Source organism: Bos javanicus, chromosome 19 (genome assembly GCF_032452875.1).
Source record: "Bos javanicus breed banteng chromosome 19, ARS-OSU_banteng_1.0, whole genome shotgun sequence".
In the NCBI taxonomy this organism is placed as follows: Eukaryota; Metazoa; Chordata; class Mammalia; order Artiodactyla; family Bovidae; genus Bos; species Bos javanicus.
Window position 1 is genome coordinate 9745480 of NC_083886.1, and position 22781 is coordinate 9768260.

The 22781-nt window shown below is 56.0% G+C and overlaps 1 protein-coding gene across 13 annotated transcripts in view; it reads left to right on the forward strand.

Annotated features, from left to right (window-relative positions):
- MSI2 (musashi RNA binding protein 2) overlaps positions 1–22781 on the forward strand; it is a 404970-nt gene that overhangs the window by 357447 nt on the left and 24742 nt on the right. For 7 of the 13 annotated variants that reach the window (XM_061390051.1, XM_061390045.1, XM_061390043.1 and 4 more), the window contains 2 exons: positions 6–80; positions 18313–18375. In XM_061390051.1, coding sequence (XP_061246035.1) covers positions 6–80; positions 18313–18375 — 138 coding nt within the window. The other 6 variants (XM_061390047.1, XM_061390049.1, XM_061390056.1 and 3 more) reach the window with 5 other exon arrangements.

Genomic DNA, 22781 nt, shown 5'->3' on the forward strand with positions numbered 1-22781 from the left:
TCAAGGCTACCCCAACTTTGTGGCAACCTATGGCCGCGGCTACCCCGGATTTGCTCCTAGCTATGGCTATCAGTTCCCAGGTGAGTGGCTTTGTCTCCTGGGGCTTTAGGGACATGGGAGGTGGACTGCATTGGGTGGGGGGGGGGGGGCCCTAAGGAGAAGCAGCTCATACTTAAGTCCATTCACAGACCAGCCTACAGATCTAACTGGGTCAGAATGCAGTTTCTGATTAACTGAAGTGTTTCACGGGTGCCGGGTCACAGAAAATGACTTGTGGGGGGCGGGGGAGTATTGATCAGGAGCCCTCTGTCCGCTCCCCCTCCCTTTTCTGGAGCTCCTTCCTAGTTCTCTCTCCCTGGGGAAGTGACTGAACTCTGGGCCCAAGGTTTTCTGCAGCCCTCTGGCTGCCAGCACCCACGTGCCTTGCTGTCTGGACCCCATCGTCCTTCGCCCTCCCCTCCTCCAGCTCTGATGTCCTTCTGACGTGTGTGTGGGGTGTGCTCTTGGGTTTGGATCCCTTCTCCATCCTGAGGGGTGGGGGGGTGGGGGGAGGGGTGGTTAGAGTCTCCTTCCCCTCTGCGTGGGCATCAGAGACTCAAGGCAGAGCCCCTGGTGTTGCCCACTCACATGCCCAGGCTGCCCAGCTCACATGTAGCTAGGGAGGCCTGGAACCCTCACCTGGGGGGCCAAGGACCCTGTAGGGATGGAGAGCACTGCTGAAGGAAGCGATGTTTTATGCGGCTTGCTTCTCCCTAGAGGGGGCCAGCCAGCCTTTCTCAGACCTGGAGAACAGCAAGAATGTGTTGGGGTACTTGGGGTGTTTGTGTCCTAAGAACAGCTGGAGTTCTAGAGAAGATGTTAGGAGCAGAGTTCTTTCGCCTTAGGTTCTGTACTGTGGGAGGAGGTTCTAGAGAGCTGGACCTCCACTCCTGGTTGGTCATCCTGCCAGACCCGGAGGCCTGAGCTGCAGGGAGGCCAGCGGGGTGGGATGTGGCCCTGGCGGGGGTGGCGTTCTAAAGGCAGTGGAGATGGGGGCTCATGGTGGGCGAGGGCTTCAGTCCCACCTATGCTCGGGCTGAGCTTCAGAAGGGGAGGGCTGTGATGGGGGAGGTAAGGAGGCACTGGGACCCTGGGAGCCATGCCCTCCAGGGGACAGGTCCTCACCCAGCCACAGAAGCCCTTGTCCTGGCTGCCCAAGACCACAGGCAGGTCATCCAGGGTCTCAGGGCCTCCCTTTTGTCTTCTGTAAATGAGGGACTTGGGCTAGATGGTCCCTGGGTCTGATTGGAAGGGGAAGGTGGAGGCAAACAGTAGACCCAAGAGCAGAGGTTCACGTAGCGGGAGTGAGTGGGGGGGGGCTTCCCCACAAGCCTGTCCCCCTGGCAGGGTGGTCCCCCACCAGGGCAGGGCCCTCAGCAGGAGTCCCCGGCTGCCCCGAGGGGCACCCCCCACCCCTGCTCATCTGCAGGTGGCAGCTCCAGTGGCCATGGGCCTGTCCGAGCAGGATATAAGGCATCCCAGGCCGGGAAGCTGGGCACAGTCTGCACCTCCCCAGGATTTCCCCTGAAGCCTGGAGATGTAGAAACCCTGTTCAAGGGGGTCACCACCAGCAAAGGTCAGGGCTCGAATTGGGACCCAGGTAGCCTGAGTCGTAACTGCCATACTTCCTCTTTCTAGCATCCATCCGTCCAGTACAATCAATCACACCAGCCACGTGAAGCTTCTAAAATTTAAATTAAGTAAAATGAAAATTCAGTTCATCAGCCACACTAACCACATTTCATTTACTCAGCAGGCTAGTAGCTACTGTCTGTGCAGAATATAGAGCATCTAATGGGTGGGATGTCACTGTCCTTTCTCAGCCTAACGATGGGCAGAGGCAGGTGTTTCTTAACACTGACTGCCTCCTCTCCACCTGAGCTGGCGCTCTCCGTGAATCCCCCTCTCATCTGCCGCTGTCCCTGCTACTCTACCTGCGTGATCTGGGCTTGCCGCACACCCTTCTAGCCTCACAGTTGGTGTTAAATGCCTGCCTCTGCCCACTGTTAGGTTTCTATGAAAAAAAAAAAAAAAGAGAGATGTGCCCATCAAGAGGGCTAGACGCTTCGGGTAGTTATTAGAGTGAGGAGCAATTCTCTTCCAGAAAGACTGAGTGATGGTGCACCCCTAGGGACGCGGCTCCTTCCCACACCCAGATGTCTGCTGTGTGGTCCTGCCCCCGCCCTCCTGGATTGGCGTGGGGGCTGGAATTCTTATGATCCTGATCATGGTCTCCCATTTCCTCACTTTTTTCCCCTCTGATTTCAGTTCGGTCTGTTAATTTCTGTTCTTTTTTCACTTTGCAGACTATTGCCAGTTTCACAAGACACAGTTTTTATCAGCTAGCTCTTAAGAGAGGCGTGACAGATTGGGGCTTGCTCCCATCGCTTGGAGAGAGGACAGGGTCCCGGCCAGGGCCACCCGGCTGCCACCAGTGCCCGCCGAGCACTGTCCCGGCTGCCTGTTGGCACAAACGTTCTTTTTCTCCTTCGTAATTCTTGGGAAGGACTCACGTCCCCAATGCTTCACTCGGTTTTTTAAAGTCAGCTTTGTTCCCAGTTCCCTCCCAGTTTGCTTTTTGTCTGCACTGGGAGTCCCTCCCCACCGAGGCCGCTTGTCACCCTCCCAGTGCAGCAGGCCAGAGGGGAACTTCTCTTGAGCGGTGTGGAGCTTCCTCGCGGGAATCCAGGGAGAAGGCATCAGCTTACTTTAAACAATACTGGTGCATTTCATGGATGGGCTGTTCAGTGCTGGCCCACAGGGGTGGAGGATATGCGACCCGTCCACTGTATCCTGTGGTGGACAGTTCCAGAAGTGAACACACACGCACACAGATTGTTCTGTAAATACTAACGTGCACAATGTAATCTGGAAGAAAAATTGTACAAACATATCTGGGTGTCTTTGTCTTTTGGAGCCAGCCCCTCTGTGGTTGTTGCTATAATCATGCACACTTATCTCTGGGAAGGGGGCCGTGGAGGCACCCTGGTGAGGCCTCACCTTAGGCCCTGTGGGCACCGTCCACTCTGGGCCCTCTTTCCCAGCACCTCTGCCCCCACCTGGCTGCCCACTGGCCTTGCTTTCCCGGATGGGTATAGAGGGCTCATCCTGATCAGGTCAGGACCCCAAAGGGCTTCCTTTCCCTATGACCCTGATCATCCACTTCTCTGCTCTCTTGGATTAATGAGCTACGTACAGCTCAGTTGGCCCCTCAGGAATCACCCTTTGTTCATCCTCAGGGCTTGTGAGAAGTGACCTGCGTGCATCTGTCAGATGCATTTGATGTAAACCCAGCCATCTGTCTGAATGTCAGTGTTCCTGATGACTCAGTGATAAAGAACCCACCTGCCAATGCAGGAGACGTGGGTTTGACCCCTGGTTCAGGAAGATCCCCTGGAGAAGGCAATGGCAACCCACTCCGGTATTCTTGCCTGGAGAATCCCATGGACAGAGGAGCCTGGCGGGCCCCATGGGGTCGCAAAGAGTCAGACACAACTTAGCAACAAGCATGCACACACATCCTTTAGGCCCAACGTGTGCAGTTTGGCTCATCTCATTAAAGATGCTTGATGTCGTCATTGGTTAATTTCCTTTTATTTTCCCATAGACTTTTTCATAGATGCTATTTTTCAAAATCTGTGTGGCTTTTTTTTTTCCTGCTTGTTTTGTTCTGCTGTGAATTGCTTTGCTTTAGTGAACTTATGCTAGTATACTTAGCTCACAGACGTTCAAGCCATTGTGAATTTTCCTCATCTCCATAAATAGTTCATCTGTGCTTCTCCCTAATGACATTTTATTTTTACCCCCATAAGCAACTAAGGTAGAAAAATAAAATGTTTACCATGGATGTGCTGTGTGCTGCCGTGTCTCAGCCTCACAGCACCCTGTTCGCACTCCGGGAGAGGTGACTGCACTAAGTAACCAGCCCCAGTGACAGCCTGGTGCGGCTTCTGAAGGCAGGTGCACTTGCCCTGGCGGTCTCTGCCCCCAGCCCTCCCTGCTTCCTCTTGTCTCCTACACTTGCTCGAGGCGGCCCTATCCTTGAGTCACAGCGGAGCACAGGCGTGCAGCAGCTGTGTGGTCCACCCCGCCACCCCTTCCTTCCTCTGCCTTCGCCCCCACCCCCAAGGGAAAACACTGCTGAACATCTGGAGCCCCTGACATCTGTACACCAGGTGTGTGTGAGCCCACACATGCACTGTGCACACCAGCCAACATGTGGTTTGCACGTGGCTTGCTTTCCAAATTCCCCTGTACGGTGGAGGTCCGAGGAGGCACCTATGTTGCAGGATGTAAAGCTAGAAGATCTCATTTCCAGGTCCTACTTGCTACGCAGTAGCCATGCGACCTTGAGCAAGTGACCTAGCCGTCTGAGCCCTCGACATTATAACACTGCCAAGGTTGTTAGAATTAAGTAGGATATTGTGTATATGTGAACATGCCTTGTCAACTGGTAACTGCTGTACAGCTGAAAGTTTAGAAATAGTGGGCATTAGTGTTCTTATTCTGTCACTTGCCAGAATGGTTTTCGCTTCCTCGTCACCCCCGATGAAGCTGCCTGCTGGGGGATCTACTTATCAGTGAAAGAAATGATTGGGGATCCCCAAGAGAGTTACTGGGACTCCCTGCTTTACCCTTCCTCGTCCCTCCCTCCCCATTTACTGATCATCAGGCCCTGGATTAGGTACCAAACATCTAGACATGAATAAAATCCCTTCTCAGGATGCTCATGGTCCAGCTGAGGGAGAGAGAACCAGCAATCAAACCCACTGGCATCCTGGGACAGGTGCTTAGCTAGAGAGAGGGAGTCTTTTTCTGCTACAAGAGGACAAAACAGGCTGCTAGTCCTGCCTGGAGTGGCACCAGAATTGGGTCTTACCAAGTGAAATAAAATGAGATGGGTAAAGAAAAGAAGGGATTACCCCCCAGGCAGAGAAATGACTTCCTTAGACACTGAATCAAGTATTTTTTAAAAAGAAAACAGTATAATAATGGCCTTGACAAAATAAGAATTTGTTTTTTCTTTCCAATGTGGAAGAAACCTGGATGTCGCTCTGTAGTATCAGGGATCTGAGTTTCTCTCATCTTTGTGTTCTTTTCTCTTCAACATAAGACTGCATCTCATAGTCTGAGGAGGCTGCCCAAGCTCCAGCCATTGCATACTTATCCCAGAAGAACACATCTCTTCCCTTTAATAACACTTCTTAGAAGTCATGTGTGGCACTCTGTGTAGATCCCTTTGGTCAGGGCTTAGTCATATGGCCAGATGTAGCTGCTGGGGAACCTCAGAAATGTCTGTCTTCCTGGTAACTATGTACCAGCTAAAAACAGGATTCTGGTATTAAGGAAGACGCATGAAATAGATGTTAGGGGACACTTAGCAATCTCTGCCACAAACCTGAGAGAGGATACGGTGCAGGTCCTAGGGATTAAGAGCAGTTCAGTGTATGGGGTGCTTGCAAGAGCATCTTGGAGTGGGGGTAGGGGAGAGACAAAGTTAGAGAGGGAAGCAGGGCTGAGTGAGTGTTGTCAGGTTCCGGAATTCACAAATTTGATCCCCAAAACACATGAAAAGTCCTTAGGGTGAAGTCGCTCAGTCGTGTCCGACTCTGTGACCCCATGGACTGTAGCCCACCAGGCTCCTCAGTCCGTGGAATTTTCCAGGCAAGAGTACTGGAATGGGTTGCCATTTCCTTCTCCAGGGGATCTTCCCAACCCAGGGATCGAACCCGGGTCTCCCGCACTGCAGGCAGACACTTTACCATCTGAGCCACCAGAAAAGTCCTTAGTGACTTTTAAGTCGAGGAATGATGTGATCATCTCCAAAGCGAGTCAGAAGTGGTTTGCAGGGGTAGAGGGGGCAGTGAGGAGCGTGTGCAGGAGCGTCAGAAGGATGCCCCCCTCTTTCTGCACTGCCCCGCCTCCTCTCTGGGTCTGTTCCTCTCCCCGGCCTCAGGTTGACTATGGCCCTCTGGGGTCTTTCCGCTCTACTGGGAACAGCACGGCTTCATTCGGCCCCAACCACCAGAAAGTGTCTCAACCACAGTCTTGGCTGCTGAAGTGGCCTCAGACTCGGGGCCCTTGGGACAGTCAGGAGGGTCAGGCCAGCACCCCAGGCTCCATGCTCACACCTCCCTCCTAGGGCGATGGTCTGGGGACAGCCAGGTGGGACAGGTCCCAGGTGGGGAGACCCTGGGCTTCTGGTTCTGAAAGTGCCGGTTTGAGCTTCTGTCTCCTCAGCAATGAACATTGGTTTCATCCCAGATGCTGATGAGGACTGACTTCCTGGGGCACTGGCCTGAGAAGAATCACAAGGCCAGGTCTTAGCTCAGCAGAAAGGGGGCTGTGGTTGATTAGCGAAGCCTGCGTGGTGGCCGGATCTGGGGCTCAGGCCTGCTCACTGCATATTTTGCCTTGCTTATTCTAGCCTAATGACGGTTCTCAGACGCTGGTTGATGGTTTTTTGGTCCCTCTGAAAGACGGTCATTCTGTTCCACATGGAGGGTATGGGTCTTAGGGTGGGGGCCGTGGCTCACATTGATCCTGTTTCCTCTGGGGGAGAAGCTGCTGTTGTGCATCTTTGGCCAAGGCTCTGCGATGGACGCTTAGGTCAAATTGTCTGGTCTTTAGGCAAAGACCAAGGCTTAGGGGTCTTGTCTTATCCTGAGCTGAGGGCCATGGCTTGAATGTGGAAAGCGGAGGGAAGATAACACAAGATCTCTTAAACCAGATGACCGGCGAAAGCAGCCTTGGCCATAGGAAAGGGGCTACTTCCGCAACCAGCTCCCACCCAATCTGTCAGTTCTTTCCAGTTTACAAGATGTGGAAAGTGTTCAGAAATGCTGGCAGCTGCCCTGCCGAAGGCCTGGGGTCCTGCCTGGATGGGGCCCCTGGGCCTCAGGGAGTGACTCCAGGGACCTCTCGGCCACCCCTCGGCCAGCCCACCAGGTGGCCGACCGAGACCCTCGTGCTCAGCCCGTGCTCGGGAGACCGGCACTTGCACTCCCACCAGAAAACGTTCTGCTTTCTCTGCTCAAGTTCTTGGAGAGAAAGGAGCGAGCCTCCCTCCCAGCCTCTGTGACTTGGGGGAGGTGATTGCGGGGCCGCTATGGTGGAATCATAGGACCAGTGGCTAGGGATGCCCCCTCACGTGGACGTCAGTTTAAAGTGAGGACTTTGCTCCTACTGAAGTTTGTAGCGAGTCCCTTCCTCATTCCCGGCCCCAGAACCGCCCTCGAGGGGAGCTCTGGTGGACCATGTGGTGCCTCAGCTCTGCCGGTACCTCCTGGCTCGGCACTCCTGGCTGGCTTCAGATCAGAGCCCCGTCAGTGAGCGATGGCTGGTCCTCACTGGAGGGGACCTCTTCTTGAAGTGCCAAAATGGAGGTTGGCTTCCCAGGTCCATTGATAAGAGAGTCCCGGGGCCCACAGCTCCGTGTTTCAGCACTGTGACTAGAGAGGCTCCATTGAAAGGGGAAGACCCTCCCAACCCAGCAGCGGGCTCACATCTCCTCCACCGCCAGCCTTGAATCTGCACCGCCCTCCAGCCCCACCCTCATCTCTAGGATTGCCCCTTCACAGACCACAGACGGGACCCTCAGGCAGGCTCGAAGCCTCAAGCCAGCTCTCCCTGTGGTCCGCCCACTCCCATGCCACCCGGCCCGATGCAGACTGGCGGCTTATCGCTTCATTTGGGTATTAAGTCCAGGTCAGTCAGGACAGTGCAGCTGCTGCTTTAGAAGAAAATGGGGAAGCTGAAGTCAGCAGCATACCCGGATCCTGGCGTGAGCTGCGGGTGGGCCACCCTCCCACGCGGCCACCTGTGCTGGAGAATTAGAAGCGGACGCTCTTCCCGATGAGGAAAGCAGAGCGTGGTGCCTAACCGGCGCTTAATAAATGTTTGTAAAATCAATTGGAGCAGTCTGAATTGACAGGGATTGCGGATTTCACTTTTGATCAGGTTTCTGCGCCTCTTGAAACTCCCTCTGCACAAGTGAAGGGAAACGTGATTCGGTGTGCTGGGGCTAGAGCACCCTATTCTCCAAAGGGGAGTGAGTGGACCAAGTTCTTGCCCCCGGCTTGCTGTGGGAGGCCAGCCACCTCTGGGCCTTGATTTCCCCGTCTGTCCAACGGGATTACTGACCCCTGTCCTATCCCCTTCCTCAGGCTGCTGAGAGGGTCGCCGGCCGGGCACACGCTCCAGCTCTGGGAAGGGGGCGTGGCCCGGCCAATCCTGTGCGGGCGGCAGTGGGCGTGGCTTCATGCCGTTCTGCGCGGCGGCGGAGACTGAGGTCCTGCGTGGAGCCCCCCAGACCGGTCTCCGCCAGCGGTGTCCTCACGCCCCTCTCCTTCGAGGCCCCTGTACCATCAGGCTCACAGAGCCCCCAGTAAGCCCGCCAGCAGGAACATAATCACCTTTCTTCAAGCCCTTCAGTTTTAATTTCCATCAGCAAAAGCCAATGAAAGACTGCAGCTTAAAAAAACCCAAAACAACAGCAACAACAAATTACAGAGTGTGAGGTTGTGGGCAGACGGCAGTGCCAGGCCTGAGGGGTGGGCAGCTCGTGCCTCCAAGCCAGGGTGGCCAGGAGGGGCGCTGTCCCCTCCCCCCAGCCTGAAAAGGCAGCGCAGAGTCCTGCCTGGAGAACTTTGCCCTGAGTCCGCGTCCGCTTGGATCCCCTGCCCCTGAGAAGCCGCAACCAATGGTGTCACCACCTGCGCTCCTGCGCCTTCAGCTGGGGGTGTAACAGCAGAGGGCAGTCTGTGCGGTGGGCTAGACCGTGACATCAGGACCCACTCTGGGGTTCAGGAAGGGATCCTAAGCCCAGTGAGGAAGTCAGAGTCTGCAGGGGTGTCACACAAGTGGCCAGACGTATCCCTCTGGGGTCTGACTGGGTGGGGGCGCAGGAGTAACTGGAAAGCTGTCGGGAAGGAGTACCATCTGGATGGGTTTTCAGGTACGAGTAGAAGTTTGCCAGGCAGGAGATGAAGGAAGGGTATTCCACATCAAGGGATCAGCAAGTGTAAGGGCACAAAAGCATTGCATGTCTTCTCCCCCTGCCTCCGTTGGGCAGATGCTATCCCATCATCTGGGCCAGAACAGCCAGACAACCGACCTTGGCATTGGAAAACTGATGCCGCTTCTTCCCAGACACAGCAGCTCACGGGCAGACACTTTGTGGACCAATGCTTCCCTTTGGCTGGTCCCTTTGGGGGCGTCTCCGGGTAGCACTGAGCTGGCCCAGTGGGCCCTGGGTTCTGGCTGCCCCAGGGTTGGCTTCCTGTGAGCTGAAGAGTGTCACCCAGATGCAGTCCCCGAGACGGGACAGGACTGGGGGTGCCGACACCCGCAGAAGCCCTGCTGCCCGGCTCCGAGCCTGAGGAGGTATTTTATGGCCCCAGGGCACCCCGGTTTTGCAGGGAAGGGCGTGGGGCCTGTCCTGTGGCTCTCTGTGGAGCAGGTTTAGGGCCTGTCCACACTTCTTTGTCTGTGCCAAGGGCACCAGCCTTGAGCACGTCAGGGTTCAGGTAAGGCTCAGGGCAGGAAGCACTGTCTTCTCCTCCCCGCCCCTCTCCTGTTGGTTCCTCTTCTCCCCATCCATCCTTTTACTCATTCAGCACATAGTCATTAGCACCTGCTGTACCACAGCCCTGCCTAGATGCTGGAGATAGTGATGAGCCAGAGACACCACCCTGCTGGGTACAGCATGTGCTGGGGACAGAGCAACAAGCAGGGAGAACCCCCAGAGGCTGCCCTAGCTGAGCCCTTCCTAGAGGAGCCTGGGGGCACTGGACAAGTCCAGGCGGCATGACCGCCAGTCCAGCTGATGAGGGCAAGCTGAAGGGCTCCAGGGTCCTTGTCCCCGTCCCAGGGCTGTGACCAGCCAGGCCCTCCCTGGGGCCCTACAAGCCCTCCTGCCGTCACATTACCCACCCAAATTAGAGCTTGTACTTCAGATGAGACGTATCCTTATCACTCACAAGCAAAGTATAAATATGATCTATTAAAGCCCTTCGGATGTGAAATGTCATGTAAATTAAGAGGATTTTAGAATAGGAAGGCTACGCTACTGTTATCACCGTGGGCAATAATAATAAAAATAGGAATAGAAGTTATTATTCCGCTTACTGAGAGCTCATCCAGTGACATAACGGGCCACTGGTGCCGCCATTCCACCGAATTTCTCAGCAGCCCTTCGAGGAGGTGGTTAACCGCGCTTGCAGAGGAGCAGAGTGAGGCTGAGGGGAGAGTTGCATAACTCGTCTCGGATGGCACAGTAGTGAGCCTGGGAGATGGGGTTTTTGCCACTTCGCTTTTAATCACATTGTGCATGGTTTCCTTTAACCTCTCCGGACCTGAGTCCTTCACTGAGGAACATCTTCCAGGAGGGCGGGGTGTTGCAGGGAGAGCTCACTGAGATACTTGGGGAAATCTTCTTGGCCATGGAAAGCGCCCCAGTGACAGGTGGTGTTCTTATCATCAGGGTTGTAATCATGTTCTCATCGGCTCGTCTACTTTTAAAGGTCAGGAGACAAAGGCACAGAGAAGGTTCTATCTGCACTTTACCCTTTGACCCAGGGCTGACGTGCGGTGGCAGGATCTGCAGGCTGATCGAAGTTTTAATGATTTTTCTGTGTGCTGTGCTGTGCTTAGTCCATGAGTCGTGTCCAATTCTTTGCGACCTCATGGTCTGTTGCCAGCCGGGCTCCTCTGTCCATGGGATTCTCCAGGCAAGAATACTGGAGTGGGTTGCCTTTCCCTTCTCCAGGGGATCTTCCCAACCCAGGAATCAAACCCAGGTCTCCTGCATTGCAGGCAGATTCTTTACCAATTGAGCCACCAGGGGAGCCCAAGAATAGTGGAGTGGGTGGGCTGTCCCTTCTCCAGAGGATCTTCCTGACCCAGGAGTGAAATCGGGGTATCCTGAATTGCAGGTGGATTCTTTACCAGCTGACCTACTAGTTTCTGTCCAGGTTGGTAAATAGTGGCTGCCTGGAGCCCCCAGAGTGCCTCCCATTCCCCCCACCTTTGGATCTCCCCCACAGCCCCCTGACCATCCGGTGGGCCTCCAATTCAACACCTGAAACAGCCCATCTCAGGAGTCAAAAAGTGAAGGAGTCTGTGTTTACAGGGCTGGGAGCTTGAGGTCAGAGCTGTTAGTTTACCCACAGATGGTGGGCCCAACGTGGAGCCTGGAGTCTTTCGGCAGAAAGTCTTGGGGTGCTCAGGACTCGAGCGTCTGCTGTCCTGGTCCACAGAAGTGGGTGCGGTCAGACTGGCATTTTCCTGCAAAAGTCCATAGACTGCAGCTAGGGAAACAAGCAAGTGAGGAGCCCCAGGGAGTTCAGGTGTTTAGATTTAAATGGCTCAGCGAGGGACCCAGTGGGGAGGATGCAAAACATCGACTCCTTAATCTGCAATTGGACCGCTGAACTTTGAGAAGTGCGAGAAGTCATCTGCACAGTGAGCTCTAGAAGGACCGGTGGTCAGGCAAGTGGCTTGTCCTGACACATCGGTGGTCGTTGTGACAGTGACTCAAAAGCGGAAATGACAATTTTATGAGGAGTGAGCGGAGGGGTGAGGGAGGGAAGGAGAAACTCTCCAGATTGTTTGCGGATGTCTCCTCAGAAACTAAGGGTGAGACGCCTTCCCTTTGAAGGTCTTGATCTTGGTCTCGGTCTCAGACAGGCTGATGTTTGTCCTGGGGCAGCGAGAGCTGGCTTTGGCGTGGACTCCTGGTGGCCGTTCTCACCCTTGCGGCCCTGCTCCAGAGAGGGATGAACAGGGTATCCTCCCATGCCCAGCGCAGGCAGAGCTGTTGTATCAGCCGTCCTGACGTTGGCCCTGCGGTCAGTGCTGCAGAGAAACCTTGCCTTGTCCACAAGGCCCAGATGGTCAGGCCAAAGCTGGAACTCTCGGGGGCCCAGAAAGAGAAGGATTTACCCCCTTTCAGACAGGGTCCTGTCTGAAAAAAATTTTGAAGGATCTGTGTCTTGGTATCATGTGCCTGGGCCTAGCTGGATGGGTTTTTTTTTAACTGAATTGAAATGGTGAGACCTTTGCGGTCTGGGTCAAGATCACAACCACAGGAAAACCTCCGTTCCCTTTCCTTTTGTGTCCTGGATCCTGGAGAAAAAGTTGGGGTGGGCACCTCCCGCACTCCACCATCTTGCTACACTGAGACTTCTGATAGCTGACCCCCTTTCCAAGCAGGATTTGACGTAGCCACACCCAGGTCTTGAGCTCAGCGGTGAGAAGACCATAGAGTGGTCACGCGCCTGGCTCCAAGCTGGTGGGTCCAGGGCCGATCCCCGCTTCTCCCTGGCAGAGTGGTCACAGCTCCCCTTTCACCTAAGACCCTGGTGGACAGTTTTCTCTCCGTTCCCGGGGAGTTGGTTTGTGGGCAGCCTGGTCCACAGCCGGAGCCCCCTTTCCCATCATGGGCTAGTGACTAGAAGTTCTGTGAGAGTGGAACATACATATGTGTAGTTCACTGCTGTGACCCCAGTGCTTAGAACAGTGCCCGGCATCTAGGTACTCAGTGATGTGAAGGTACTCAGTGAAAGTACTCAGTGGTAGGTAAGTACTTAGTGAAGGTACTCAGTGATATGTAGGTACTCAGGTAGGTGCTCAGTGAAGGTACTCAGTGATAGGTACTCAGTGAAGGTACTCAGTGATAGGTAGGTACTCAGGTAGGTGCTCACTGAAGGTTTATTGGGTGGATAAGGAGCTGAGAGCAGGGTGGGAGTTACAGAGGTCCCTCACGGAGGTCCCTGCACAAGTTCCAGCTGAGCAAGGGCTGTGTGGGCCCAGCACTCTGTCAGGAGGCAGAAAGGCCCTTGGAGAAGGGTACAGGGCCAGGGTCCCCAGGTAGAGCTTTCTATATCCTGCTTCCCCAGAAGAGCCCCAGGACTCCAGCAAGCAGTGCCTAAAACCATGTTCTCTGATGCAGCCACATTTGGGGAAGTGCTGGGAGTTTCTCTCGTCCACGCTGTGCCCAGACAGATGGTCAGGCTCTCTGGGAGTGGGGCCCCAACGTGAGAGGAAGAGGGGGCTCTGGGCAGCTCTGAGTGCCTCCTGGAGATGCGGGATGTGCTGGGGAGGGGGCAGGGAGTGCTCGGAGCAAGCACAGTGCAGGAAAATTGTCCTTCCTAATGTACCGTTCGGGATGGAAGGACATTAGAAGAGAAGTTTGCAAAGATACCCATCACAACCACAGCCTGTCAGAGCCATAAGGAACCTCAGAATCCCCCATCCAAGATCACAGAAATAAGTAGGAACCAAGCCAAGAGAGTATCTTCTCAAACCAGGAAGGGGAGAGGATGCAAAGAAACAGGTCCATGACCACAGTGGAAGGGCAGTGGGGCTCTTCAGTGTTGACTGAAAGCCATGGACACCCCAAGGCTCCCTCTCAGTCAGGGATTCTCTGCCCCCACAGTGCATCAGAATGACCTGAAAAGACTTACAAAGATCAGAATGGAGACCCTCCTGGTTCTTGTGTGCTCAGGCTCCCTCAGCCAGGATAGAGACCCGCTGCTCTGAACAGAGACCCTGCTGGGGCTCTCGAAGGAGATGGTCACGAGGGTTAGAGCCCCTCATAGTCTCAGGAGGGCCTTCCCTTCTGCCAGGGCAGCGGGGAGACAGATTATGCAGATGTAAGCTGAGATCTGACCTTTTAAAAATTTTGAAAGCCTTTGAACCAAAGGTTCTCCCCCTTGGCTGCACCCAGGGGATCGCCTGGGAAGTATTTAAGGGTCTCCCTGTCTAGACCGAACCCTAAACCAGATGGATCAGAACCTCCTGGGGTGGGACCCAGACCTCAGCATTTGTGAAGGCTCCCCAGGTGGTCAGTGACGGGGCGGCGTGAGGATGGGTCCACCAGACCGCTTCACTGCTCATCGTGCTCCCAGCCCGCTCCTGTGGGCATCTGAGTTTGTGGCCCTGGGGTGCAGGGTCACGGGGGTGGAGGGGCCGTCGAGCCTGCAGGCAGCGTTGCCTGTCAGCTCAGTTTACCCAGAGCGGTGTATCCCTGCCCTGGTGCTCCTCCACTGCCTCTGGGCGTCTGACCATCATCAGCTGGTGCTCCACTAGAGTCTTTTGTAGGCAGAAGTGGGTGAGCGCCACAGAATAAAAGTAGGTGTGGGTCATACAGTTCTCAAAAAAAAAAAAAAAAACAAAAGTGCCATCGACTTCTGTTTTCCAATAAAACCCCACAGCTCCAGCAAGTCCAGAAAAAGCACCTCATTCTATGTGGATGGGATGGCAGCAGCTTTCCCTTAGATGGGTTGTTGACACCAGAGGTGTGGTGGGGCCAACCCCAGAGCCCCCTTTCCAGTGACAGAGGGATGTGGGTTTGTCACCCTCTTACAGGCTCAGGGAGGCTCGGAGGTGGAGGGATTTTAGAGGTCATCCAGCCTGACCTTCTTGCAGGAGAAAGGAGCTAGTTACTCTGGCACACGGAAGTGGAACATTGGGTTTGATGCCAACCCCAGTGATTCCTCTGTTATCCCACTGGTGGGGCGGAGGAACTGCAGACTGGTGAGATTGGGTCTTTGGGTCTGAATGACAGCTCCCAGGAGGTGTGGCACCTGTCTGTGCCTGGAGTTCCACCTTTGGTGCTTCATTCTTCCACACCCAAGCATCTTCTTTTTAAATGCAAGATTCTAGAACAGGAGAAACACACTACCTTCCTAACACCTAAGTTGCCGGGTAGGCAACCTGGAGCTCTCAAGTCCTGAGATTTCATTAGCAAGACATTTTCTCCCTTTGTGCCTAATTTACCACTGCAAAATGGGATGTATTAGGCCACCAGCGTCGAGCCAGCCAGCTTGGCCCATTGTTAGAGCTGAGTGGAATGCACGTTCTAAGTCTGAGGTCTGGAAATTTCATTCCACTAAAAGGACAGCATGAAGTTGGGACGTCATGAAAGATTCCAGCCCAATGTTACCAACAGGGATTCAGGCCTCCCGTGTGCTAACGACCTGCTGACCCTGTGGCCCAGCATGGACGTGGAATAGCCCTGCCTGGAGCAGAGCCGTGTCTTGAGGGCAGGGCTGATGGCTGGACAGAGACCTGGAAGCCTCATCAGAGGGCAGCTGACACTCACTGAAGCTTACTTCCTGGCAGGCAGTCATCTAAGCACTTTGCATCTATTAATCTCCAGTTAATAGTGTCCATCTCTTTTACAAACGGAGACACCAAGGCACAGAAAAAGGTTAGGAGGCAGCCTGCCAGGAATCGCTCAGCTAGAAGGTGCCTGGGCCAGGATTTGAACCCGGACGGGCTCCTTGTCTGTGCACCTGCCTCTCAGGGATGAGACTGGTTGCCCCCCTTCCTGCATTGGCCACACAGGCTGTGTTGGGGAGGGAGCCCCTCTCTGCATTCCCAGCCGCTGAGGGGGGATGGTCATCGGGGTAGTGGGGTGTTAGGGTGCCCACGGGCACTCCTGGAGCAGGGCCTCTGCCACGCTTGCCTGGCCCTCAGCCATCACGAGGAGTCCCGAGCCCTACCAGGCCTGCCTAATTCCCTGCAGTCTTGCCCTGAACACCCACTGCCAGGGCAGCCTGAACCCCCACCCCTCAAAAATAAAACGAGAGGTTTCTCTAGGAGGGACCCTGCCGCCAGTGCCCACTGACTCCCGGGGGCCTGGGGAGAGATGCTGAGAACAAGATGGAGAGGATCTACAAGGCTCCCCCTTCCTGTTCTTCCAGCTCCCACAGGTCCAGCCCTGGGAGCTTCTGGTCCTGGGATCCCTCCTGCCATCCTGGAGGCAGGCTGCACTGCCTCAGGGCGGCTTAGGCCCGAGAGGGCCCCTGGCTGGAGCAGCCCCAGAGTCCCCGACACACACACACCTCTTTCCTGGGGATACACACAGACACACACACCTCTTTTCTGGGGACACACACACACATCTTTCCTGGACACATACACACCTCTTTCCTGGACACACACACACACATACACACCTCTTTCCTGGACACACACACACATACACCTCTTTCCTGGATCTGTGCTCGCACATCCCCTGCAAACTCCACCACCATGGAGAGCCCACTGGCCTTGGAAATGGCATCAGGGGCTTAGCTGTTTCCAGCATGTTTGGGGTGACCAGTGAAGCTGGGCAGCCTAATAAGACAGGAGCGGTAGCAGGGAGCAGGAGAAGCGGGCCCAGAAGCCAGCCCCGTGCAGGGCGCTGGGACAGCAGCCTCCTCCCTGGGGCTTCCCAAGGAGGCCGGGCCGGGGTCAGGGGCTGTGGCCCTGTGCTCTGAGGGTGCCTAGCTGTTCTGGGCACACCAGGTGGCTCTCCTCCCCTGCCCCCCCTCCTCACACCTGTCACTCCGCTCAGCCTGCTTTGATGCTTGAGATTAAATTCCAGCCCTCAGCTGTGTCTGCTGCGCAGTCTCCAGCAGGAGCCTTTATCTGAGATTAACGATAATGGATTTCCTTTCTTAGATAAGGTTTTTTTTTTCTCCCTCTTTCTCTCAGACTTTCTGTCCAAAATGCTCTCAACTTCAGAAAATAGACCTTTTGTTGAAGTCTTTTTATTGATTCAACTCCCCTCCCCCAGGTCAGGTCTGTCCCCTCTCCATTGCTCCCCACTGCCTTCTTTTCATGCTTCCAGGGAGACCTGTTCCGAGCAGGAGGTGAGAGAGTGCAAAAGCCTAAGGACCTTCCTCTGTGCCTGCCCACTTCCTTCTCCCCCAGGGTCCCCTGAGCCCTGCTCCCAGCCTGCAGGGGAGCCCGGTGTCGAGTTCGGACTGGGAGAAATAACTTGACTTCTTGCTTATTTTCCTTCAGCACTTTCTGCCAGCACCCACATCTCCAGAAATCTAGATCCTGCCCCGGAAGAGATGGGGAGTGGACTTGGTGGGGAGTCCCTTCCTTGGTCTCGGCAGGGGTCATTGCCGTGTACTTTTATTTCACCTGGATCTTTCTTTTTCCCCCTTCAACAGCCCTATTACCATATTTAAATGCAAGTATGTCTCTTTTCATTGGCATTTGCAGTAGCTTAGCCTGACGTTTCTAGAATAGCTCCTTCCCTTTTGAACTTCTCTCCTCCCCAGTAGTTCCGTGTAGCTAGGGCGATAGTCTTAGCGTTTAGTGGGCTTCTAGTTCGCTGTGTTTGGGGGTCGGCTCTCTCCTTTCTCTCCTCCCCTGCCCACCTCCCCGCCCTCCACGGTGCATGCCCCTCCCCACCCCCTCGTCCTGTTAGCAGTTCCTTATCTGGAAGGCTCAATGGCCAACGCTGGGCTCCTCTGTTGGGCTGTTTGCTGCTGGCTTCTAGCACATCATTTAAAACCAGTCACGGGAAATCGGCCTTGGGATCAGGCCTGCAAGTGTCTGCCTGGAGGCAGGCTGTTCGATGCCTGGTTGGGGGGGTGTCTGTCCGGGCTTGGCTGTGTGTACACACGCTCGTGGCCAAGAGAACCCCCGGGGAGGGACTTGCCCTCCTCTTCCTTCACTGGGACCCTCTGCAGCCACAGTAGGTCACCCTGTCCTGGCGTTTAGTCCCCTTGCTGGCACAGCCTTGTTGCCTGGAGCGTTGTCAGATGAAGCACAAGGCCTTGGTCGAGACCCCCAGGAGACCCTTCAGTGCCGACTTGATCCAGTCGGTGGAGCTCAGACAGAAGAGCCTGATCTAAACCTCATAATGCACCGTGGGAGCCACAGGGCTACCCAACGTGGGTCCCTGCCGCCCCACACTTCCGCCTCCAGCTGGGCGTCTGGGGTGCTTCACCCTGGGCCTGTGACCTTACTGACGTAAAGGTCTGCAGTTAAGATAGTGGGGCGAGCTAGACTTGAGCCGTCTCCTGGCCAAGGTGCCTGTGGGCCCAGAGGCCACACCCAGGGCCTCCTGCCTGCGGCTCAGGGGTGACCCCCACCTGTGACCCGGCCCTGCTGTGCTCTGCCCCCACCCTCAGCTCTGGACAAGCCCCAGGGGATCACCAGGGTACCAGTGTAGGGACAGCAGAGAGCTCGCCCTGCCCCCAAGAGACGTTCCTCCTAATCCTCTCCCGAGGATTCTGGTGTGCCTTCTAGAAGCAGCTTCTGGGGGGACAGACGTGTGGGAATCAGACACACCTGATTCCCAGGTGTGGGATCCCAGATAGGGATGCTGGGCCTTCCAGAAGCCTGAGAGCCGCTGATCCATGTCCCTCCTGAAGGCCCCTCCCCACCCCGTCCTCTCTGTGCGGGCAGGGGCCTGACCTTGGGACGCGTCTTCGGGGGACCCTGGCGGGCCCCCTTTCACCCCAGCTCCCCTCTCTCCGCCAGGCTTCCCGGCAGCGGCTTACGGACCGGTGGCGGCGGCGGCGGTGGCTGCGGCGCGCGGCTCAGGTAGGGAGGCGTGTGGCCCGGCGGCTCCCAGGCATGCCCCGTGTGCAGGGACCGTGACGGCCCGGTTGGATCTGTGTGGCTGTGTCTGTCCCCCACTCTCACCACGGCCCGGGGGGTGGGGGGAGCCCCACGGGGGGGCAGTGGCGGGCCTGCAGGCCGCAGGGCCGCGAGGACTCTGTCACATAGAAAGGAGAGGTGCGCTTCTTGTGGACTTCGGACGCCCGCCTCGCCGCACAGCCGGCCTCAGGGTGCCCGTGGGCATCTCCCTCCCTGGCTTTTGCTGGTTCACAGGGCCCCCCTGCCTCGCATCTCTGACCCAGCCAGAGAAGCTCTAGGTTGTGAAGGGAGGCTCCGAGCCCATCCGCGTGTTCCTGCCCCCTCGACCCCTGCTGCACTCCACAGGTGGGCTTGCCGATCCGGCCAGACCCCCACACCCCCGCCCAAGTCCCTGAGGGTCAAACGTGGGCCGAGCCTGGCCCCGGGGAGTGAAGCCACTCTTCCCGCAGCTCCCATACCGTCCCAGACTCGCTTCTTAGCACAGACCCAGAACTCCTGGCACTCCGGCTGCAAGGAAACTGGGGCTTTTCCTCCCACAAGGCTGCCCAAGTCACTGGGTCTCCAAATCCCACCTCTGACGGTGTCTGGAAACCCCAGGGTGAGGCAGGAACCTCTCCCCGGCGGCCCTGTGGGCTCAGGCCAGAGCTGGGCCGTCGCCCCTTGCCCCCAGACCCTCTGCCTTCCTGAGCAGGCAGGGCTTCTGCTGTGCGCTGGGCCCCACGAGGTCTCCAGGCCTCCCCCAGCTCCCCCCAGCCCCCTAGAGGACCCCACACCTCCTAGACCCAGGAGCCATGGTTCGTAGCTCTGTTCTCACACCCTGTGGCCAGGGAGCTGGAGAACCCAAGGGAGTTCAGTTTGATTTAACAGAACTCGGAGGAGGGTGGGGCCAAGGGAGATGCTGGTGAGGGTACCATGAAACAGGGCATTAAAAGCCTAGAGGGCAAAGGCCGCAAAGACCCAGACCCTCGCTGGTAAGAGACTGGCACAGTGAGGCCCTTTGGAAACGTCAGTAAAAAAATCCGTTCCATGCAAACTGGCACTGCCTTGAGCTACAAAGGATCCCCTCCCCTGAGCCGCCCACTGGGGGTTGTTTGCAAGGGCCGGGGGATTCTCGGGGCTGTTGAGGGCCAGTTAGCCAGACAGTTGGGCCGGGGCGCCGGGCACCTTTCCTTGGCTTCCCGCTGCCCAGCCAGCCTCCAGAGCCCCCCGGCCCGTGGGCCAGGGTCCCTTGGTCCCCCTGCCCTGGGAGCAGGTTGCCCAGCTGCCTCCTGGCTCCCTGTTCCATTTGGCTTTTTAACTTGAGCACTTTTTGGTACCATTATAAACGAGCCTCTGTCCTGCCTGTGCCTGGGAGGAGGGGCGACAAAAGGAAACTCGAGATTTCTGAGTGCTATTGGTTGGTGTTCCCTCCGCTCAGGTTCTTTCTTATTGTAACTTGGATTATGAAACTAAACTTTAACCCAGAATTAACCCCGCCTCTCTCCCTGCCCCCATTCTCCTTGACTTCATGGCAAGTTTAAAGGGCAGCATGGGGTTCTCTGTGAGTCTGAAAGTGGTCTCCCCATGGCCTCTGCCCCCCCTCTGCCACCCCCACCCTCTCACAGACCCCCAGAGCCAGGTGGGAGTCCCACCCTGTCCCCGCTAACTCCTAACCCTGAAGGTCAGCGCCATCTCCAACCACACCTTTTTTTTTATTTTTTATTTCAGGATCAGTGCTGTTTTATTTGTAGCCATTTCCATAGGGAGCCACGTCTCCCACAGGCCATTCTAGGTCAGCCATGCTCATCACCACACTGTTAGTGAATTCTATTCAGGAGTGTGCTCCCAGGCCCCTCACCCACACCAGCCTGGGTTAGTTAGTGCAAGGAGCAAACCCTCAACTCGGAGTTGCCCGACCCCAGCCGCAGGCTCGGTCAGGAAGCTACAGGACACCTGTCGGTGCTCCCCGGGTGTGCCCCAGGGCGATGACCAGGCTGTGTCCGCCAAAGTCAGAGCTCTTACTGGGCTGGAAAACACGTGCCCACGTGTGGACAGGGCAGCCCGGCCCCCCTCCCACTAAACCCCTTTGGACCTGGAGCAGGGTTACAAAGGTGGGGAAGGAATATCTCTGTCTCTCCACTAGTGCAGTCTGACCTGTAAAGACTCTCCTCACCCTCCCACCCCCGCCCCCACCCTTTCCCTCTGGAAAATGGTCTGGACGCCAAGTCTGGCAGTATGGGCCATTGTTGACCCCCCATCATGGCCCCTGGCGTTTGGACATATATGTGAGGGCTGCACAGACTGTGTGCATCGCCCGGGGCCAGCGGGGGCTCACGGAGGGCTGACCGCCGGCTTATCCCTTCCTGTGCTCTCGCAGCCCTGCCGCACTCATCCCAGCTCCTCCCTAGGCGAGCAGGATGTTCCTTCGGCCCACACCCCTACCCCAAGCAAGCACCTGTTGGAGGGCATCACAAGTTCGCTGCCTTCGCTGGCAGGGAAGGGCGGGCTCAGGGAGTCTGCGCAGTGCTGCCCCGAGCCGGGTCCCACGCGGCACCCGGCTGGGAGCTCCCAGCAGCGGGGCGTGGGGCCTCTGCGCCCCAGGGGCGCCCAGGCTTGGCTGTGAGGGGCAGGCTGACTGTGGAAGGCCCTCTTTTCACTTTCGCTTTTGTCTAGCCCCACCGTTTTGTGTGGTTCTCCCCTTCCTTGTGATTTCGTGCAGGGGGCCTTCCGAGAGCGGAAGCGCCTGCCGAGGGCCGTGGGTGGGGCGCAGCTTTGGATTCGCTCAGCTTGGCGCCTGCATCTGTCGGGAGCCCTGCGCCCCGGCCCTAAGGCGGGCGGGCCCGGTGGCCCCTGGGGAGGCCGGGCGACTCCTAGATGACTTCACTATCAGTGTCACTTTTCTGTTACCTTCACCCGGAAGTTTGACACGTCATCTTTTCTTGTGCTCAGTCGAGACTTTATTTTGATCGTATCCATTCAGTTCCAGTGGCCCCATCATGCCCCCCCCCCAAAAAAAAACACCCTAAATCCAATTTGGCAAAGGAAGGACTCCACTGTCAGGTGAAGGAAATGGTTCAGATTTCCAGACTATTTGATTTCTGGGTGGCATCTCAAGTGGGTCTGTGTATCAGTCTTAGAGCTTCTGGCCCCCCCAACCCCCGCCCGGCCCCAGCCCACCCCCCGACCCCCGACCAGCCAGGACCCCTTACTGCGCTTTACACTTGCCAGCTTTGTTCCCATCTAGTGACATGAGCTCCTGATGGTGGTGGTGAGTGTGAGAGTCACGTTTCTGTTGTCTTTTCTCTTGCTTGGTTGGGGCTGCGGTGAGAGTGTCTCTGAGGCATACTTTCCCGCCTCTCTTACACTAGGATCTGCACACCTCCTCTCAAACACTCTTCTGAGCACGCTCAGCGGGAAGGTTTGTCCACACCTATTAATCCTCTCTCCGTGTCCAGCTTCCTGTTAGTACCAGCTGGTTTGCATGTCTTTGCTTGTTCAGATGAAACAGTTCAAGAAACAAACTCATATCCAACTCTCGAGAAATGTCTTTTTTTTGTACACTTTCGTTTTCGATTTTTTTTTTTTTATTAGTTACGACTCCAAAACACCTGTTGTCCAGTAAAACATTTCACACCCCCTGCCTGTTCTTAGACTGTATGTTTCTGTGGGACTGAACTAAATGCATGCACTGTAGTAGATGTCCTGGTAGCCGTAGCCGTAGTTGTAGAACATGCATTGTTGAGTTGATATTACAGGGCCTCGGACGGCTCGGCACAGCACGACTGTCTGCAGGATAGATAGCCTGGGGGCCAGGGAGAGAAGGGGCTCCATATTTTCAATGTTGCCGAAGGGCTTGGATCCATGTTCTCGCCATCCGCCACCACCACCTCCCCTCACACTCCTCGCTCCCCTAGTCCGGAACTGGGTCATCACCCTCAGCTGTAACCTTCCCAACGGAGATCTCTCTCGATAGTGTCCAACTGTAGCGAACGAGGATAGAATCCAGGTTGAAAGGAGTCTTACAGTTCTTCCTTGTCCTCGTCTTCTTCATGGTTCTTGAATAGATCAGGTCTTTCCTCACTTCAAAAGGTCTAACAGCCGGGCTTCTCCAAGCCCACTACTCTTATTAGAGTCCTTTTCCAGCTCACCTTCAGGGATACAGGTTCATGTGGCAGCCCTATCTGCATGGCCAGAGGGGGAAATGAAATATGGTATGGAAAGGGATTCGGACCTTGAGATCCTCGGTCTGCAGATGAGGGGGTACGTTTGGTCCTGGTGAAGGTTGGCATTTGTCCTTCTGGTTGGTGAAGGTAAAGGGAGAAGGGGGTGCAGGGCAGGTGGGGTGAGAGAGGTGACATTCCTGGTATGGA